We start from the raw sequence: 14,486 nt of genomic DNA, 5'->3' as shown, positions 1-14,486 counted from the left end.
CAGCTAGACTCTAAGGGAGGAAATTAACCTTAAAGATAATAATGATCAGCAGTAGCCCAATCAACACCATCACCATCATCTTATTATCATGGGATCCAAGCGGAAGGAGGTTAAAACCGAAAACAATAATTTGTTGGTGTGCAGAATCAGGAGAGAGACTGAACAGCTAAGCCACAGGGAAGGCGAGGGTAAAGCTGGCCCTCACAGTCAGGGCGGGAACTCAGGCTCCATCAGACTTTCTTTTTCCACGTCTCACCTCTTGCTCCGCGTCCACCTGTCCTAGGCCCACCCCCACCCACAGCCCATGCCCTTCTGTTACGGCGCGGCAGCCCTCCGTGAAGAGGAAGAGATCGGTCTCATCTCAAAGGTAGCACTCCAGGGGAGGGAGGACGTTGCTTGCGATGAGTAGCCTGCAGGAGAAATGCAAATCCAAACCCACAGTGAGATACCACTTCCCACCCACTAGGATGGCTAGAATCAAAAGACAAATAGTAACAAGTGTCGGTGAACATATGGAGGGAGCGGAGCCCTGATTTAGCGCTGGTGGAAACGCGAGGTGCGGCAGCCGCTTTCCCGAAAACAGTTCCACAGTCCCCTACGCTGTGAAGTACGCGGCTACCTTGGGACTCCGAGAGCAAGGAAAACCTCTCCGCGCAAAAACGCACACGCGGATCTTCAGAGCAGAATGGATTCGTCAGAGCCCCAGAGCAGGAACGACTCAAGTGGCCCTAAACGGATTCGGGGGGAAAGAAAGAACGGGACATCCGTACGATGGGACATTATTCAGCAATAAGAAGGCTTGAAATAGTGTCCCCTGCTACCACAGGGACGAACCTGAAGCCCTAGCACGTTCTGTTACGTGAAGAAGGCAGACACAGAAGGCCACAACTGTGGGATCCATTGACATGAAATGTCCAGAAAAAGGAAGTCCGTAGAGACGGACAGTAGTCTAGTGGTGGTCTGGTGCTGAGGGGTGAGGGGATGGGCTGATCCCCCCACTGCTGATGGGTGTGGGTTTTTTGGGGGGGGGGGAGTGGAGGTGATGAAAATGTTCTAAAATCAGACTGTCGTGATGGTAGCACAACTGAGGAAATACACTGAAAAACACTGAACTGTGGGCGCCTGGGTGGCTCAGTCGGTTGAACGCCTGCCTTTGGCTGAGGTTATAATCCTGGGGTCCTGGGATCCAGCATCGGGCTCCCTGCTCAGCAGGGAGTCTGCTTCTCCCTCTCCCTCTGCCCCTCCCCACCCCCCTGCTCATATGTTCTCTCTCTTTAATAAATTAATAAAATCTTTTTTTATAATAAAATCTTTTTAAATAAAATCTTTTTTAAAACATTGAATTGTAGGATTTAAATGGATGAATTATATGGTATATAAGTTATAGGTCAGTAAAGTTGTTCACAAATGAATCCAGGACAGACGGTCCCTGACCCAGCGTGAGTCAGGTGCCTCCTTCTGAACCTGTTAACCGTGCCTGGTGGGAGCAGGGGAGAGGGCAAGGTTTGTAAGAATACGGCATCCCCTCTGAGAACCAGCTCCTCTGGGCAGAGTTTCCCTCGTGATGGCGGGGAGGCACAGTTGCTAGATGGCTAAGCCATTAGCAGAAAAAATAATAGGTGCCCACCACACTGGCTATTTGTAGAGAATTTACATGTATCCAGAGATAGCATTAAGTGCCTCTTCTGAATCATCTCATTAATTATTACAACAACCCTGTAAGTTAGGTATATAAAACCTATTTTATATTGGTAGAGACTCTGCTTAAATAACTTTCCCAAGGTCACTTAACCAGTAAGTAATGTGGGGCCAGGGATCAACCTGGGACCTATCTCCAGTCTCCTCTCTCAATCATTAGGCCATGCTGCCTCCCTCTGGCTTTATGTAAGTTGTTGAGAAATTCTGGAACACACCACTGGAGACTGAGCTCTCAATCCGTTCTTTATTCCGTTTACTTATTTACCCTTTCGCTAAAGGAGACCCTTCTGGCACGAAAACCACGAACTTCCTTCGCTGGCCTCGGACCGCTGCTGGTCATCTTTGGAAAGCGCCAGAAGGCTGGAGGTGCCTGTTTAGCCCCTCCTGACAGCGCTGCCATCCACGCCCATTCCTCCAGCTTGTCAAGGGTATGAAAAACTGGGACAAGAACACACCTTGCGAAGATCACGATACAGCCGTCCCCTGATCCACCAGCCAGCAAACCCTCCCGAAATGAGAAATAAGGTTAATTTGGCCAGATGCGTGCCTAGTGAGCAATCCGGCTCATTCTCCAAGCGTTTGCAAGCTGTCCGCTTAATAATCTGCTCTCGAATTTCTGCCAGCAGTTGGATGGCAGAATTGAGGGTGCCAAGCCTGTTGGTCTGTGGCTTCTCAGACTTCCTTTCCCCGTCTTCAAAAATATCAACACAGCGGTTTGGGACCTCCAGTCTCTGGGTATTTCTGCGCTGCGCCATGATTTCTCAGTTGTCATGGGCAAGGCTCTACAACTCCATCTGTGCCTCCCTCCTGTCTCCTGGGGTGGGCTCCAGGTGGGCTGTGAGGAGCCTCCAGTGAAGACAGCTGGCCACTCGCCCGCTCTCCCCTCCTCTCCCTCGAGCTCCGCATCCTTTCGCCCCACATTTGCCTCAGCCTTTCCCAGATAAAGCCTGTTCTTCTGTGGAGGGAAGGCAGAGAGCGCACGGGATTTGGGCTGTCCTGCTTTGGCTCTGTCATCTGTCACCAGCAAACCATCTGTGCAGACCGTCTACTCCTCACTCTTTCTTCCAGGGGATAAAACCACCTTTCTGTGTGCCCTTAGCATTTTTCACCAGCCTCCATCACCCCCAAAATGTAGCCTTTCTGACACGGTGCTGACACACGTCTGCCGTGCTTCGTTTCCACCCACGGCCATGAGCTCGATGTCCACCTTTCAGTCGCATCCCCGAAAATCCCAGCTAGCATCATTTGCCTCTAGGGGCAACCCCCTTTCCTTCCTCATCGGGATTAGTTGAACGTGGGACAAGCAGCTGTGTTTTTAGAGTTTCCCGGCCCCAGAGACCATGGTTTCTGGGATGCCTGGGCCTGAGTAACGGCTGTGGATGGCTTACGGAGCTGCACGTGTCACCAAAGGATCATGGTCCGGGTTACTCGTCCTCTCTCCCCTTGACAGACAAAGAGGCTGAGGCCCAAAGTCACATTCCCCTGAGGTTGTGCGGTGGTGTGATGATGAGCTGGGTGGGGCTGGAACCCATGTCACCTGAGTCCAGAAGCCAGGGTCTCGACCACACTCTCCGAGGCCCCTCCTGAGCGGCATGGCAGAGAGGCCAGTCTAATGTTGGGGTTCCCACAAAGAGTGGCCTCAGGCCTTAGCGTCAGTGGCCTGACAGAGAGAGCTTGAAGCCAGGACAAGGGGCCAAGACACCGAAGGAGAGGGCAGAGCGTTCGCAAAAGAGGAGCCTAATTCACGGGGTGTCAAGAGGCTTAAATGAGGTCACTCATTCACTCACCAAATATGTGTCATTGGCTGGCAGGTTGTCCACAGAGCCCTTAGGTGCGTAGGAGGGGAGGATGTCACACTCCTGAGGAGATCCGCCCTATCCCCTCCCCTTCTCCTCTGAGTCCTCAGGACCCCTAGGTCCCCTCAGGACAAGGGACTCTGAGCCTCGCTATTTCCAGCAATTCCTGGTCCTTCTCCACCTGGCAGAGGGTGGGGTGGGGGGAGGGGAGATGGAATTTCTGGCTTTGGCCAAAAGAGTCATCACAGCTCTTTGCCTAATAAAGCCTTTAATTTATCTCAATAAAGAAGAGGCTAAAGGCTTCACCACTGTGGAGAGTCCCTTATTGATTGGAGGAGGGAGGCCCTGGCCTGCCTTCCCGGGGCTGAGCAGTAGCCAGGCCCAGCTGGTCCCCGGGGGCAGCCACCAGGCTGTGAAGCACTTAGGAGAGCTTCTTGGAGCTCTGAGAGGAACCGGCACTGTCCCCCAGTGGCTTCGCAGCTTGTGGGGGTGCTGAGTTCAGGAGCGCACGGCTGCCCTCTGAGACAGTGTGCTTGGTAGAAAACAGACAAAAGCAAGAGGAACAGGTTTTAATCCCAGCCTCTGCCCCAACGTGGGCAGCCCCCTGCCTGTGAGCCTCACTTCCCTCGTCTGCACAGTTAGGCTGAGGACAGAAAGTCCACAGCGTCCGTGGAGCTGGTGGGAGGTAAGCGTGCAGAAGGGCTTTGTGCATGAGAAGTCTCCGCGTGAGTAGAGGGTGGGTTTATTATTTGTTATTTGTATGAACATAAACGAGATTGTGCTGCTTTTCTTCCTACTACTCATCCTTGGTGACTTGTAGCGCTTGGCACAAAATCCACACTCTGTGGGGTGGCCACGACCTCCTTTTGTAGCGACCCTCCACCCCCGCACCCCCACCAGCGGGCCTGCAGTCATTCCCAGAGCCGCCCATGCTCCCCCCTCCCTCAAGGCCTCTGCGTTTCTGTTCCCTCTGCCGGGCACACTCTTCCCCAAGTGAGGTGTGTGGCCTGATCCTTTACTTTTACATCTCGGCTGAAGTGTCAGTTCCTCAGAGAGGCTGTTCCTGGCCGTGTTGCCCCTGCTTGGCACATCACCTATCTCTCTCCTCTTCACAGAAGTAACGACAAGTCAGTGTTTTTATGTGTTCCCTTATTTTCTCATGGTCTTCTCCTTGTGGGTGGTTGCCCCTGGGAACGAAGGGATCTTATCTGTTTTGTTCCCTCCCAGGTCACAGTAGGCACACGACAGGCACTTCAAACTATGGTTGAATGAAGGGATTAATGGATGGATGGATAGATGGGTGGGTGGGTGATGGGCAGGGAAGCCAGGCTTGTCTCCCAAGGGACCCCTCTTCCTCACACTTGTTTCTCTCTCTCTCTCTCTCAGATATGGAGATATGGTGCCCAAAACAATTGCAGGGAAAATTTTTGGCTCCATCTGTTCCCTGAGTGGCGTCCTGGTCATTGCCCTGCCGGTCCCTGTGATTGTTTCCAACTTCAGCCGGATTTACCACCAGAATCAGAGAGCCGATAAACGCAGGGCACAAAAGGTAAGCCTCAGCCTGGGCGGCTCAGACAGGGGCCTGGCCCTCTGCTTTGGGCTTTATACCACGGTCACGGTCAGGTCACCAGGCCTGGACCTCCAGGGCAGATCTCTACCCAGACACCCTCTGGCTTTGGAAGGTAAGGCAGCTTCATGTCCCTTCCTACCCACCAGTGTCCCACATTCCAGCTCCAAGCCCCGTTCAGCTGCCAAGTGCGGTGAGCCATCCATCACCCGTAAGCTGACTCTCTCCCTCCTGGATGTTCTGTGCAATTTCCTTGCCCCCTGGCTTTCCCCTTCAAGACCTCAGCCACCAACACTCAGTGCCCCGGACCCCTTCCTGTGCCTGCCAGGAGCTTACTGGGGCACGTAAGTGCTCTCCAAAACCCTCTGCTAGCCCATACAGAACATACAGAGAAAACAGAAGTGTGCTGAGACAGAAAGCAAATACTCTGAAAGGAGAGCATTCTGGAGCTGCTGAGCTCCAGGACAAATGGCAAAATGGGCTTTGGTCACTTCGGGGTGTTTGGGGTTCAGGCCCAGATGAGCAGGAGAAGAGCCGTTGGTCCTGAGAGAAGTCTGTGGTGATGTCCAGTGTATGCTGCTTCTGAAGGCAGGCACCCCCACTGGCCGGCGGTACGAGGAAGAACGCCTGAAGGCTTTGGTGCATTCTTAGGGCATCTGCCGGTGAAGGTTCTGGGGTCGGGACTTTCACCAGCTTCCTATCAGGAAGGGGGAGGACCATGGGGGCTGTTTTCCATTTCTCTTCTGACCTGGCCTGAAACAGGTACCCCTTCAGCAGCCGCTCAACCTCCAGGGGGCGCACTCAGATCTTTTCTGGGTAGCGGGGCGTGGGGGGTGGGTGGAGGGCTTGCTGAGAGAGTCCTTACCGGGGGCGGAGATTTCATGTCCTTATTTTATTCTTTCTGCCATTCATTCACTCCACAAACTTCCCGCACCTGTGGAGTGTCAGGCCCTGGGTGCGCGGCTGGTGGTTTCCTCCCATGACGACCCCTGCTACTGTCCTCCCATTTACAGGGGGAACACCAAGTAGCTGGGCCTCCTTGACATATCAGAGGAATCCAGAATTTCAGAACACATCTGTATATGCTGTCTGAAATGATGTCACTACGTTCATGAACATTAGCTCTGAAACATCTGGCAATTTATATATAATATTTCTTCATAATATATGTTATGCAGTTACATAATGAACCCAATCAGTTCCCACCTCCAACACAGTCCCTTTTGCGTGACCTTGTGATCACCTCTTCAGCCCATGCTGAGCTATCTTTTGACTTATCTTGACCTGGCTCTATAATGTTGCCAGCCTGCCTTAGACCGATCTTCTGGCTCTGAAATAGAAGTCTTTATCTCGTTTCCTGTTCGAGTCAGCTGGTCAGTGTTGGACAATATCAGACAATGTCTTAATTCATTATTCTGTCCTCGAGAAAGGACCAAGGGTCCTACAGCCACACTCCCCAGGGGCTAGGCTGACAGGGGGGTTTGGTCCAGTGGGGGAGGGTCAAAGGAATCCCCAGGGAGGCTGGGCTTTCAGCTGCTCCCACAGCTACCTTTCCCTCTGTGCCCATACCCTCACCTACCTCTCAAGAGCATCGCATCCCCTGCTGGTTCGCCCTGCAAGGAACAGAACAGTGGTCATTTCCGGCTGGGACTTTAAAAGGCTCATCCATCTTGTATGATTGTAGAGCAGGAGGGATCAGCCTTGGTGTATCCTTCCTTCCAGCTACTAAGACTGACTCTCCCTCCCTCTGCCTCCCTCCCACCCTCGTCCCTCTCCCTTTGAAATCAGAGTAAATATTTACAGTGTTTTCACCTCGACTGGATACTGTCTCTCCTCAAGGTTGCTGGCTTGGTCTCTTTCACCTTGGACTTCTTCTGAGAGGCAAGAAAAAAAAAAAAAAAGAATGCAAGAATACCACCATTTCCAGTGCTGAGTGCTGAGTGTGTGAAGCGAGGAAGGCAGGTACAGGAGGGTTAGTGACAGTGGAGAGCTGGGACAGGAAGGAGGTCTGGGAAGCTGCTAGTTCTCAGCCCAGACCACATACTCAGGAGCTAGTCAGCCCAGCTGTGAAGGTAAACTCCACTCCCCGGCCTCCACTGTAAAGGAAAGGCTTAAAAAGTTGTCATCCTTTCCCTTCATGACTGGTTTGCTTGGGGTTGTTACCAAAACGAACTCCACGATTATTTACTTCAGAGGCTGGGTTCTCGAAGCCAAGTGAATTGAAGATTAACTGAGGAGGTCTAGCTGTGGACAGAGAGAAGGGAACATCTGGATTTTTATTGAGCTAAGCACAGATTCACATGTAAGTTATAAAATTATCACCACCAGGGTATGGATGTTGATACAATCCACGAATCTTATTCAGACTTCCCCAGTATTCCGTGTGTGTGTGTGTGTGTGTGTGTGTGTGTGTGTGAGAGAGAGAGAGAGAGAGAGAGAGAGAGAGAAGTTTGATACCAGGCAGCTTCATGCCTCCATCACCTCCGTCAAGGTGCTGAACCTTTCCAACACCCTAAGGATTTCTCCCACCCTACCTCTGTCCCATCCCTAAGCCCTGGCAACCGTTCACCTGTCCTCCATTTACTCAATGTTTCCATTTCAAAAAATGCTACGTAAATGGATTTGTGTAGTACATAACCTTTGGAGGGTTTCGTTCTTTGTTTTTGTTTTTTTTCCATTTCTCATAATTCCTGGAGATGTGTCCAGGTTGTCTGTATCAATAGTGCGTTCCATTTTCTTGCTGGGCAGCAACCCGTGGCTTGGATGTATCACATGCCATGGGGCTACACGACCACATTTTTGGCTATTATGAGTAAAGCTGCTGTGGACATTCGTGAACAGGTTTTTGTGTGAACGTGACTTTCCATTTCTCAGGGAATGAACACCCAAGAGTGCAATTGGCTGTGTTCTTGTGTGGCTTTTTCCACGTCTCCCTCTTTGTCCTTCTTCTGCCTCTGCTGGGGCAAGAGATGTCAGTTCTCGTGGCCCAGACCCCACCTGGAACCGTAGCCAGAGTGGGAGCATCCTCCTTCCAGACCTCTTATCCAACCATGGACTCTCCATCCTTGCTGAAACTGAACCTTCCCAGACCTAGTTCATCCGGTTTAGAAACTTACCCAGCAGGCATTGAAATTCAGGGAGAGGCCCCTTATGGAGAAAACATTTGGCCTAAAGGTAGGGAGACCTGTGCAGAAGTCCCCCCAGCATGCTGCCTTGCCCTGGAGACGTTACTTCTCCTCATAGCCTCCATTTTCTTGTCTTCAAAATAGCCTAGATGATGGCCACATTCTCTTTTAACCTCTCACATTGTGCTCCTGGCCTGTGGAAGAGGGAGAGGCTGACACAGTCTACACAGGGATGAGCCCATGACCAGGGCCTTATTAATGGATTTGTGTCCAACTGGGAAGGTCCGTCCCCCTTCCTGGGTCCTCACCAGCTTGGCTTGAACACCTGCTCCGCGCACAGCTCCGTGTCAGATGCCAAAGATAAAAATACGCATAAGCCAGACCACGGCTCTCAGGAGCTCCAAATCAAACGAGAAATCCTCACCGAATTTCATGTGCTGGGTTAGGGTTCTGTAAATACATTGCAAACCTCTTTATCCCGTGTGGGAAATGATTAAACAGTGTTGTGCATTCGATATGACAATCTGTTGCTTTAATAGAGCCCAGGGTAAGATAAGATTAAAAGAAGTGCCACAGAGGAGAACAGGAGAATCTTTCATCTCTAGAAAGTAATGAAGACAGACCCCAGATACGAGAAAGGTCTAGCTCTAAGTGGTGCAATCAAATTATATAAGGCTGTAATGAGCTTGACACGATTGGATTTCCATATGCAGCTCTCAACACCCAGTCCTCACCCAAGGCAAAAGCTGCCTCATCCTGAAATGAGCCACGTGCTTGAATGTGGACATGTTGCTGTGGGGAGGGCCGGCACCGAGCTGGGCCAGGGATGAAAGTTCTTGGCTCAGAGAGTAGAGGATCGACGGGGCTTCCTCACCAGACTTCCCCCGCTGGATTCCCCTCTGCGCTCTCGCCATCCAGAGAAGCCCTCTTCCTCTGATTCCCAGGCAGGTCTGCCAGGCCCAAGAGGCCAGGAAAGGGAGTCAAGCTGTCCCTGTGGGGACACGCAGGCGACAGGAAACCAGAGACCGAGGCTGTCCTTTGTGCTTCTATTGACAGCCTGAATCCTAATACCTGGCCTCTTTTTAGCACACGTAGCAGCCCAGCAGGGCCCCCCCCTCCACCGGAAGGGACACTTCCCGGTGCTGGGGAGAGGTAGACTAGAAAGGGAAGTCGTCCTGCTCAGAGTCTGTGGTGAAGTGCCAGCGGACTTTCACAGAGGCAAGGGTGTGACTGCTCTGCCCCAGGACGGACCCGTGAGTCACTGTGGGCTCTTCTGCTTCCAGCGGCCAGGACCTAGAGCTGGCTCTACACCCCAGGAGCCTGGACCGCCAGTAGAACCCTTCTGAAGACTCTTTCCTCTTGGGCCTCCCTCCCCACCCTCCCGTGGTTGGCTGCCGTCATGGTGACAGTGATCACGCCTATTAGGAAGGAGAGGAGCAGCCACGCCCCCTCTGCCTTAAGACACTGCGAGGCCATCCTTTAGGGGATCTGCTTGGGGTCTCCTAGGCTGGGGCTAGGGAGGTTTCCCATTGTTCTAGTTAAAGCCAGAGTGGTGTGTGAAAATGCGTTCCGTCCTCCCCTCTCTCCCACACATGGCAGGGCACCACATCACACGCGCATGCCCCTGCTCTCATTCCTACAGGCAGGTGTGACAAGCCCAGACGTGTATCAGCCCCTCCATGCAGGCATCCACTCCCCAAAACCGACATGCGATTTTCAAGGCATTTATTGATTTTTTTTTTTTTTAAGATTTTATGTGACAGAGATCCCAAGTAGGCAGAGAGGCAGGCAGAGAGAGAGAAGGAAGCAGGCTCCCTGCTGAGCAGAAAGCCCGATGCGGGGCTTGATCCCAGAACCCTGGGATCATGACCTGAGCTGAAGGCAGAGGCCTTAACCCACTGAGCCACCCAGGCGCCCCAAGGCATTTATTGATTTAAAAATGACTAAGCCAAGGGGATTCATCCTTGAACAAAACAAAAAACTCCTGCCCTCAAGGAATTTACATTCTGTGAGGCAATAGCGATATAAATGCTGACACCGTATACTCCCTTAGTAATAAGCACTACGGACAAAACAGAAAGAAAGAAAGAAGTGAAGATGTGTTGAAGGGCACAGATGCACACTCCTTGCTTTTCTCCTAACTAACTGATGTTAATCCAGCAGCTGCTGGATACTGGGAAGAGCTCTGGGCCCTCGGGGAGCATCAGGAGAGCTCTCACACACGCTCCTTTCTAGAGCTGACCGTCCAGTTAGAGATGAGAGATAGTCTAGTGCAATACCGAGTAGGTCAGGTTCATGAAGGTTTTGGGAGGAGGGAGGGCTCTGATGAGAGGTATTCCTGCTGCTGGAATTGTACCAAAGCCAGAGAGATGAGTGAGACCCCCAGGAACTCTGACCAGGACCAGGCTGCCCCAAGTGGGTATACAGAGCCTCAGACCCAGCGCTGGGGTCTACAAACAGAGATCCGTGTGGCTGGGAAGAAGCCGCTTCCTCCCCTTCCTCAGGCATCCCCTGGGCCTGCTGTCACTGGCTTTGCCAGGCCTGCTGTCTGGTCTTTCAGGTTCACTCACTGGTTTTTTCCTCTGCCGATCACAGAAAGCCCGCCTTGCCAGGATCCGTGTGGCCAAGACAGGCAGCTCCAACGCCTACCTGCACAGCAAGCGCAATGGGCTCCTTACGGAGGCGCTAGAGCTGATGGTAGGCGCCTGTGGGGCCTGGGCTGGGGACAGGGAAGGCGGCGAAGGGCTTCTTTTCTCTTCCCAGGGGCACCACGTTCCCCAAAGGCCCAGTGTGAACCCTAAGAAGGACATGTTTCCAGACCTTCTCCAGGGAGCACCCCTCTACAGACTTCTCCCACTGGATTATCACCACTACCCCCTCACCCAGCTGTAGACCCGGGGCCCCCAGCCCCAGAGCTAGCATGTTCTCTGTTGACCCTGAAATGTGGATCATCCTGATTTCTCTGGCGCCCTCCCACCTCCTGTGGGAAATGAAATCCACGGGGAAGGTGGGAGGAGCCACTGGCATGAGCCTCAGCCTTCTCTCCTTTTCTGATTAGGGCACCCCAGAGGAGGAACACATGGGCAAGAGCACGTCACTCATTGAGAGCCAGCACCACCACCTGCTGCACTGCCTGGAGAAAACCACTGTGAGTCCCAGCCCACTGCGCCCTCCTCGTTTCCGACCCCCGCCCTCCCTTCTGAGGGCCAGAGCTCGCGGAGCGAGAACTCTGGGCCCATATACTCACCCTGGGCCCAGGATGCAGATGTCAGAGTCTGCCTTCAGATCCAAAGAGTAGCAACGAGGTCCTTGTCAACCCCCGGGAGGAAGACCCCAAGGAGGGGGGCGCAGTCTCCAGGGTAGGGGGCCAGCTCCGTCCTGCCGCAGCATAGAAGGTCTCTGCCCCGAGCCTTTCTGCACACCCCTACATGGCCCCTACAGCCCGTTTTCGTGGTTACTGAGAGCCTCCCAGTGCTCTGCCTCTCAGTTTCTCAGTCCAGATACACATCACTCTTCAAAACTCAGCTGAATTTATCCTAGATTGCTACAGGAGAGTGGAAAAGGGCCTCGGTTTTTGTCCCGTCTCTGGGACTAGGTTGATGCAGTGTGTGGGTCCCTCCCCACATCACTCCTTAAAGAAAAGTGAACGAAGGAGGCTGTGCCCATAGTTCTGGAGCCAGGGAGTCCATCAGTACCACTCTCTCTTAGTTACCCTGTAGGGCCCGGGAGTTCGGATGCTCCAAGAATTACTGTGAAAATAAAGCCATGGTTTAGGAAGCCGTAGCTGGAATGTGGCATGTTGCCTGTGCCCCACAAACAGACTGAAAGGAAGGGCAGTGGGGCCAACCCTGGACCCTTGGCAAAAAGCACGAGGAACAGAAGGGAAGAGGATATGTCGGGTGGACAACCCAAGAGAGACAGAGTACAGTCCTCCCCTGTTCCTTTCGAGGCCCGCCCTCCCCAAAGAGCCCACAGTCAGGGCTCAGCACCCTAGGAAAGGAGCTTTCTACTTCTGAATGTCCCATATCCTGGACTCTAGATGCAGGGGAATAGACGTCAGATGACTCTTACTATGAGCCAAGTGTGGATGACACACTGTGGATGGCAGTCGAGCCCAAAGAGGGCTTCCAAAACGGGAAAGTACTCGGAGAACCCTAGTTTCCAGGATTTATCGAATGTCTTACTGTCAAGAACTGTATATGTGTATCTAGAACTTCTGTCAAAAACTCGGAGCTTGCCAATGGGATAGGCCCAGACCCAACTGCCCTTTCCAAGTTGCATGTGTTGGGTGGAATGTGTCAACTGAAAGGATATGGGTAAAAATGTTCGGGTTTGAGGGGCTGGAATGTTGGCATTGCAGAACGGAGACTTGGGAGGTGGCGGGATGGAATGCTGGCATTGAAGGCGTGGAATGCTGAATTTGTGGGACTGAATGTCGGATTGCGGGGCCGGGGAGGGGGCTGGGGTGAAAGAGATGGAATGCTGGGCTTCAGGGGAGGAATGTTGGGCTAGAAGAAGCAGAATGTTGGGATGGAAGGAATGAAGGTGGGGTTTGAACAGGGTCGTGTTGGAGCCAAGGGGTGGAATGTCGGGATGAAGGAGCGAGGATGCTGGGAGCGAGGGCGCAATGTCAGGTTCGCGGGCGGAATGCTGGGACGGAGGGACTGAATGTCAGAACTGAGCTTGGGAATGCTGGAATGTAAATCAATGGTGTTTTTATCTTCTGTCGGCATGTTGTCCTGTAGGGGTCGTCCTATCTTGTGGGTGATCCCCTGTTATCTGTACGAACCTCCACCATCAAGGTATCACTTTTTAAAAAATTCAATTGATGTTTTTCTCTCTGATTCTTCTGAGTCTGTGGATTCTCCTCTTTTCACCCCCGGTTCGGTTCTCTGCATGTGCTGTCAGTTCTTTGGGGGCTTTTTCCTACCTCTACGGCCACCCGCAATAGCAGCTCAGGCCTTCGGGTGTTGGCGCTGAACTACCCGACTGCTTTTCTGCTTCCCTCCTTTAACCTCCCCAAGGCCTTGGAGAGGGTGGAAGAATGCAGCGGCCATGCGGTCCCCTGTGAGTGCCCCCGGGCCCCTTCCCCAGCTCTGCAGGGACTTGTCCTGGCTGCCAGGGCTGGTCTCTCTCTGTACTCTCTTCTTGTGCTATTCCTCTCCAGCCTGGCGGCCTCTGCCAGACCACCGGTGCCATAGATTTTCAGTCGCCTTGAGCAAACGACTAAACGGCCATTTTTGTTATTGTTGTTTTCTGAGTTCAACACCAGGAAGCTGTTAGCATTCCTTGCCCTGCTTACATTTAACTTAGGGAATACTGTGCCTCCAGATATAGTAAGGATCTACATCCCAGAATCAGGTGGGGGGGCAGAAAACACAATAATTAAAGGAAATAAAAACCCTGACAGTTTGACCCCTTGGCCTTCAAGAGCAAATCTCCCCCAATTGCATGAATAATCCAGTGCCTTTAAAAGTTTATAGCTCACACGTACCCAGGATTCATAAGGATCTTACCCATTAAATCCAACCCAGCATTCAAGATAGCCTAGCATACCTACTCCCCAAGGTTAGCAACTCCTTACCGGCTACCCCCAGGAGATCTGTGCAAACCCCGCAGAGTAAGTCAAGTCTGCTGCTAGCTCAGAGGACGCCACTAAATCCCTCCAGGTCCTCTGTGTCCCATCAGCTCAAAGCTGCAGATGGAGTGTACATCTCATGATTTAACAGCTGCCGTCCCCACCCTTCCACCTGATGGCCACTGCTGCCCATAGCAATCTTTTTCTTTCTGCCTTTGATGCCTGTGGGACATCACCCGTCCCGAATGCTTATCCGTGCTCCAGGCAGCTGGGAGCCCTCCTCTCAAGGCCCAGACAGAGGCAGGCAGCCACACAGGGACTCGTCCCCCTCCTTCCCATCTCCTTTTCCTACTTCTTCTCTTTCTGCTTCCCACAGAACCACGAGTTCATAGATGAGCAGATGTTTGAGCAGAACTGCATGGAGAGCTCGATGCAGAACTACCCGTCCACGAGAAGCCCCTCGCTGTCCAGTCACCCGGGCCTCACGACCACCTGCTGCTCCCGTCGTAGTAAGAAGACCACGCACCTGCCCAACTGCAACCTGCCGGCCGCTCGCCTGCGCAGCATGCAAGAGCTCAGCACGATCCACATCCAGGGCAGTGAGCAGCCTTCCCTCACTACCAGGTGCGAGGCCTCCCTCACTACCAGGTGCGCGGCCTCCAGCCCCATCGCTCCCCGCCACTCAGTCCTGCCAGTCCCAGAAGGGAACAGGCTCCCTCAGT

The 14,486-nt window shown here is 52.8% G+C and overlaps 1 protein-coding gene across 2 annotated transcripts in view; it reads left to right on the top strand.

The window, feature by feature from the left end:
* Window positions 1-14,486, top strand: part of LOC111143345 (potassium voltage-gated channel subfamily D member 3) — a 200,213-nt gene that overhangs the window by 184,837 nt on the left and 890 nt on the right. The window contains exons 2-6 of one of the 2 annotated variants that reach the window (XM_022497024.1): window positions 4,881-5,043; window positions 10,782-10,883; window positions 11,245-11,334; window positions 12,932-12,988; window positions 14,141-14,388. In XM_022497024.1, coding sequence (XP_022352732.1) covers window positions 4,881-5,043; window positions 10,782-10,883; window positions 11,245-11,334; window positions 12,932-12,988; window positions 14,141-14,388 — 660 coding nt within the window. The remainder of the gene's footprint in view (window positions 1-4,880; window positions 5,044-10,781; window positions 10,884-11,244; window positions 11,335-12,931; window positions 12,989-14,140; window positions 14,389-14,486) is intronic. The other variant, XM_022497025.1, reaches the window with a different exon arrangement.

The sequence above is a fragment of the Enhydra lutris genome, unplaced genomic scaffold (genome assembly GCF_002288905.1).
Source record: "Enhydra lutris kenyoni isolate GAN:26980312 unplaced genomic scaffold, ASM228890v2 scaffoldscaffold9, whole genome shotgun sequence".
Classification (NCBI taxonomy): domain Eukaryota; kingdom Metazoa; phylum Chordata; class Mammalia; order Carnivora; family Mustelidae; genus Enhydra; species Enhydra lutris.
The sequence above is the reverse complement of the archived record's forward strand: the minus strand, read 5'-3'. Positions and strand labels throughout refer to the sequence as shown.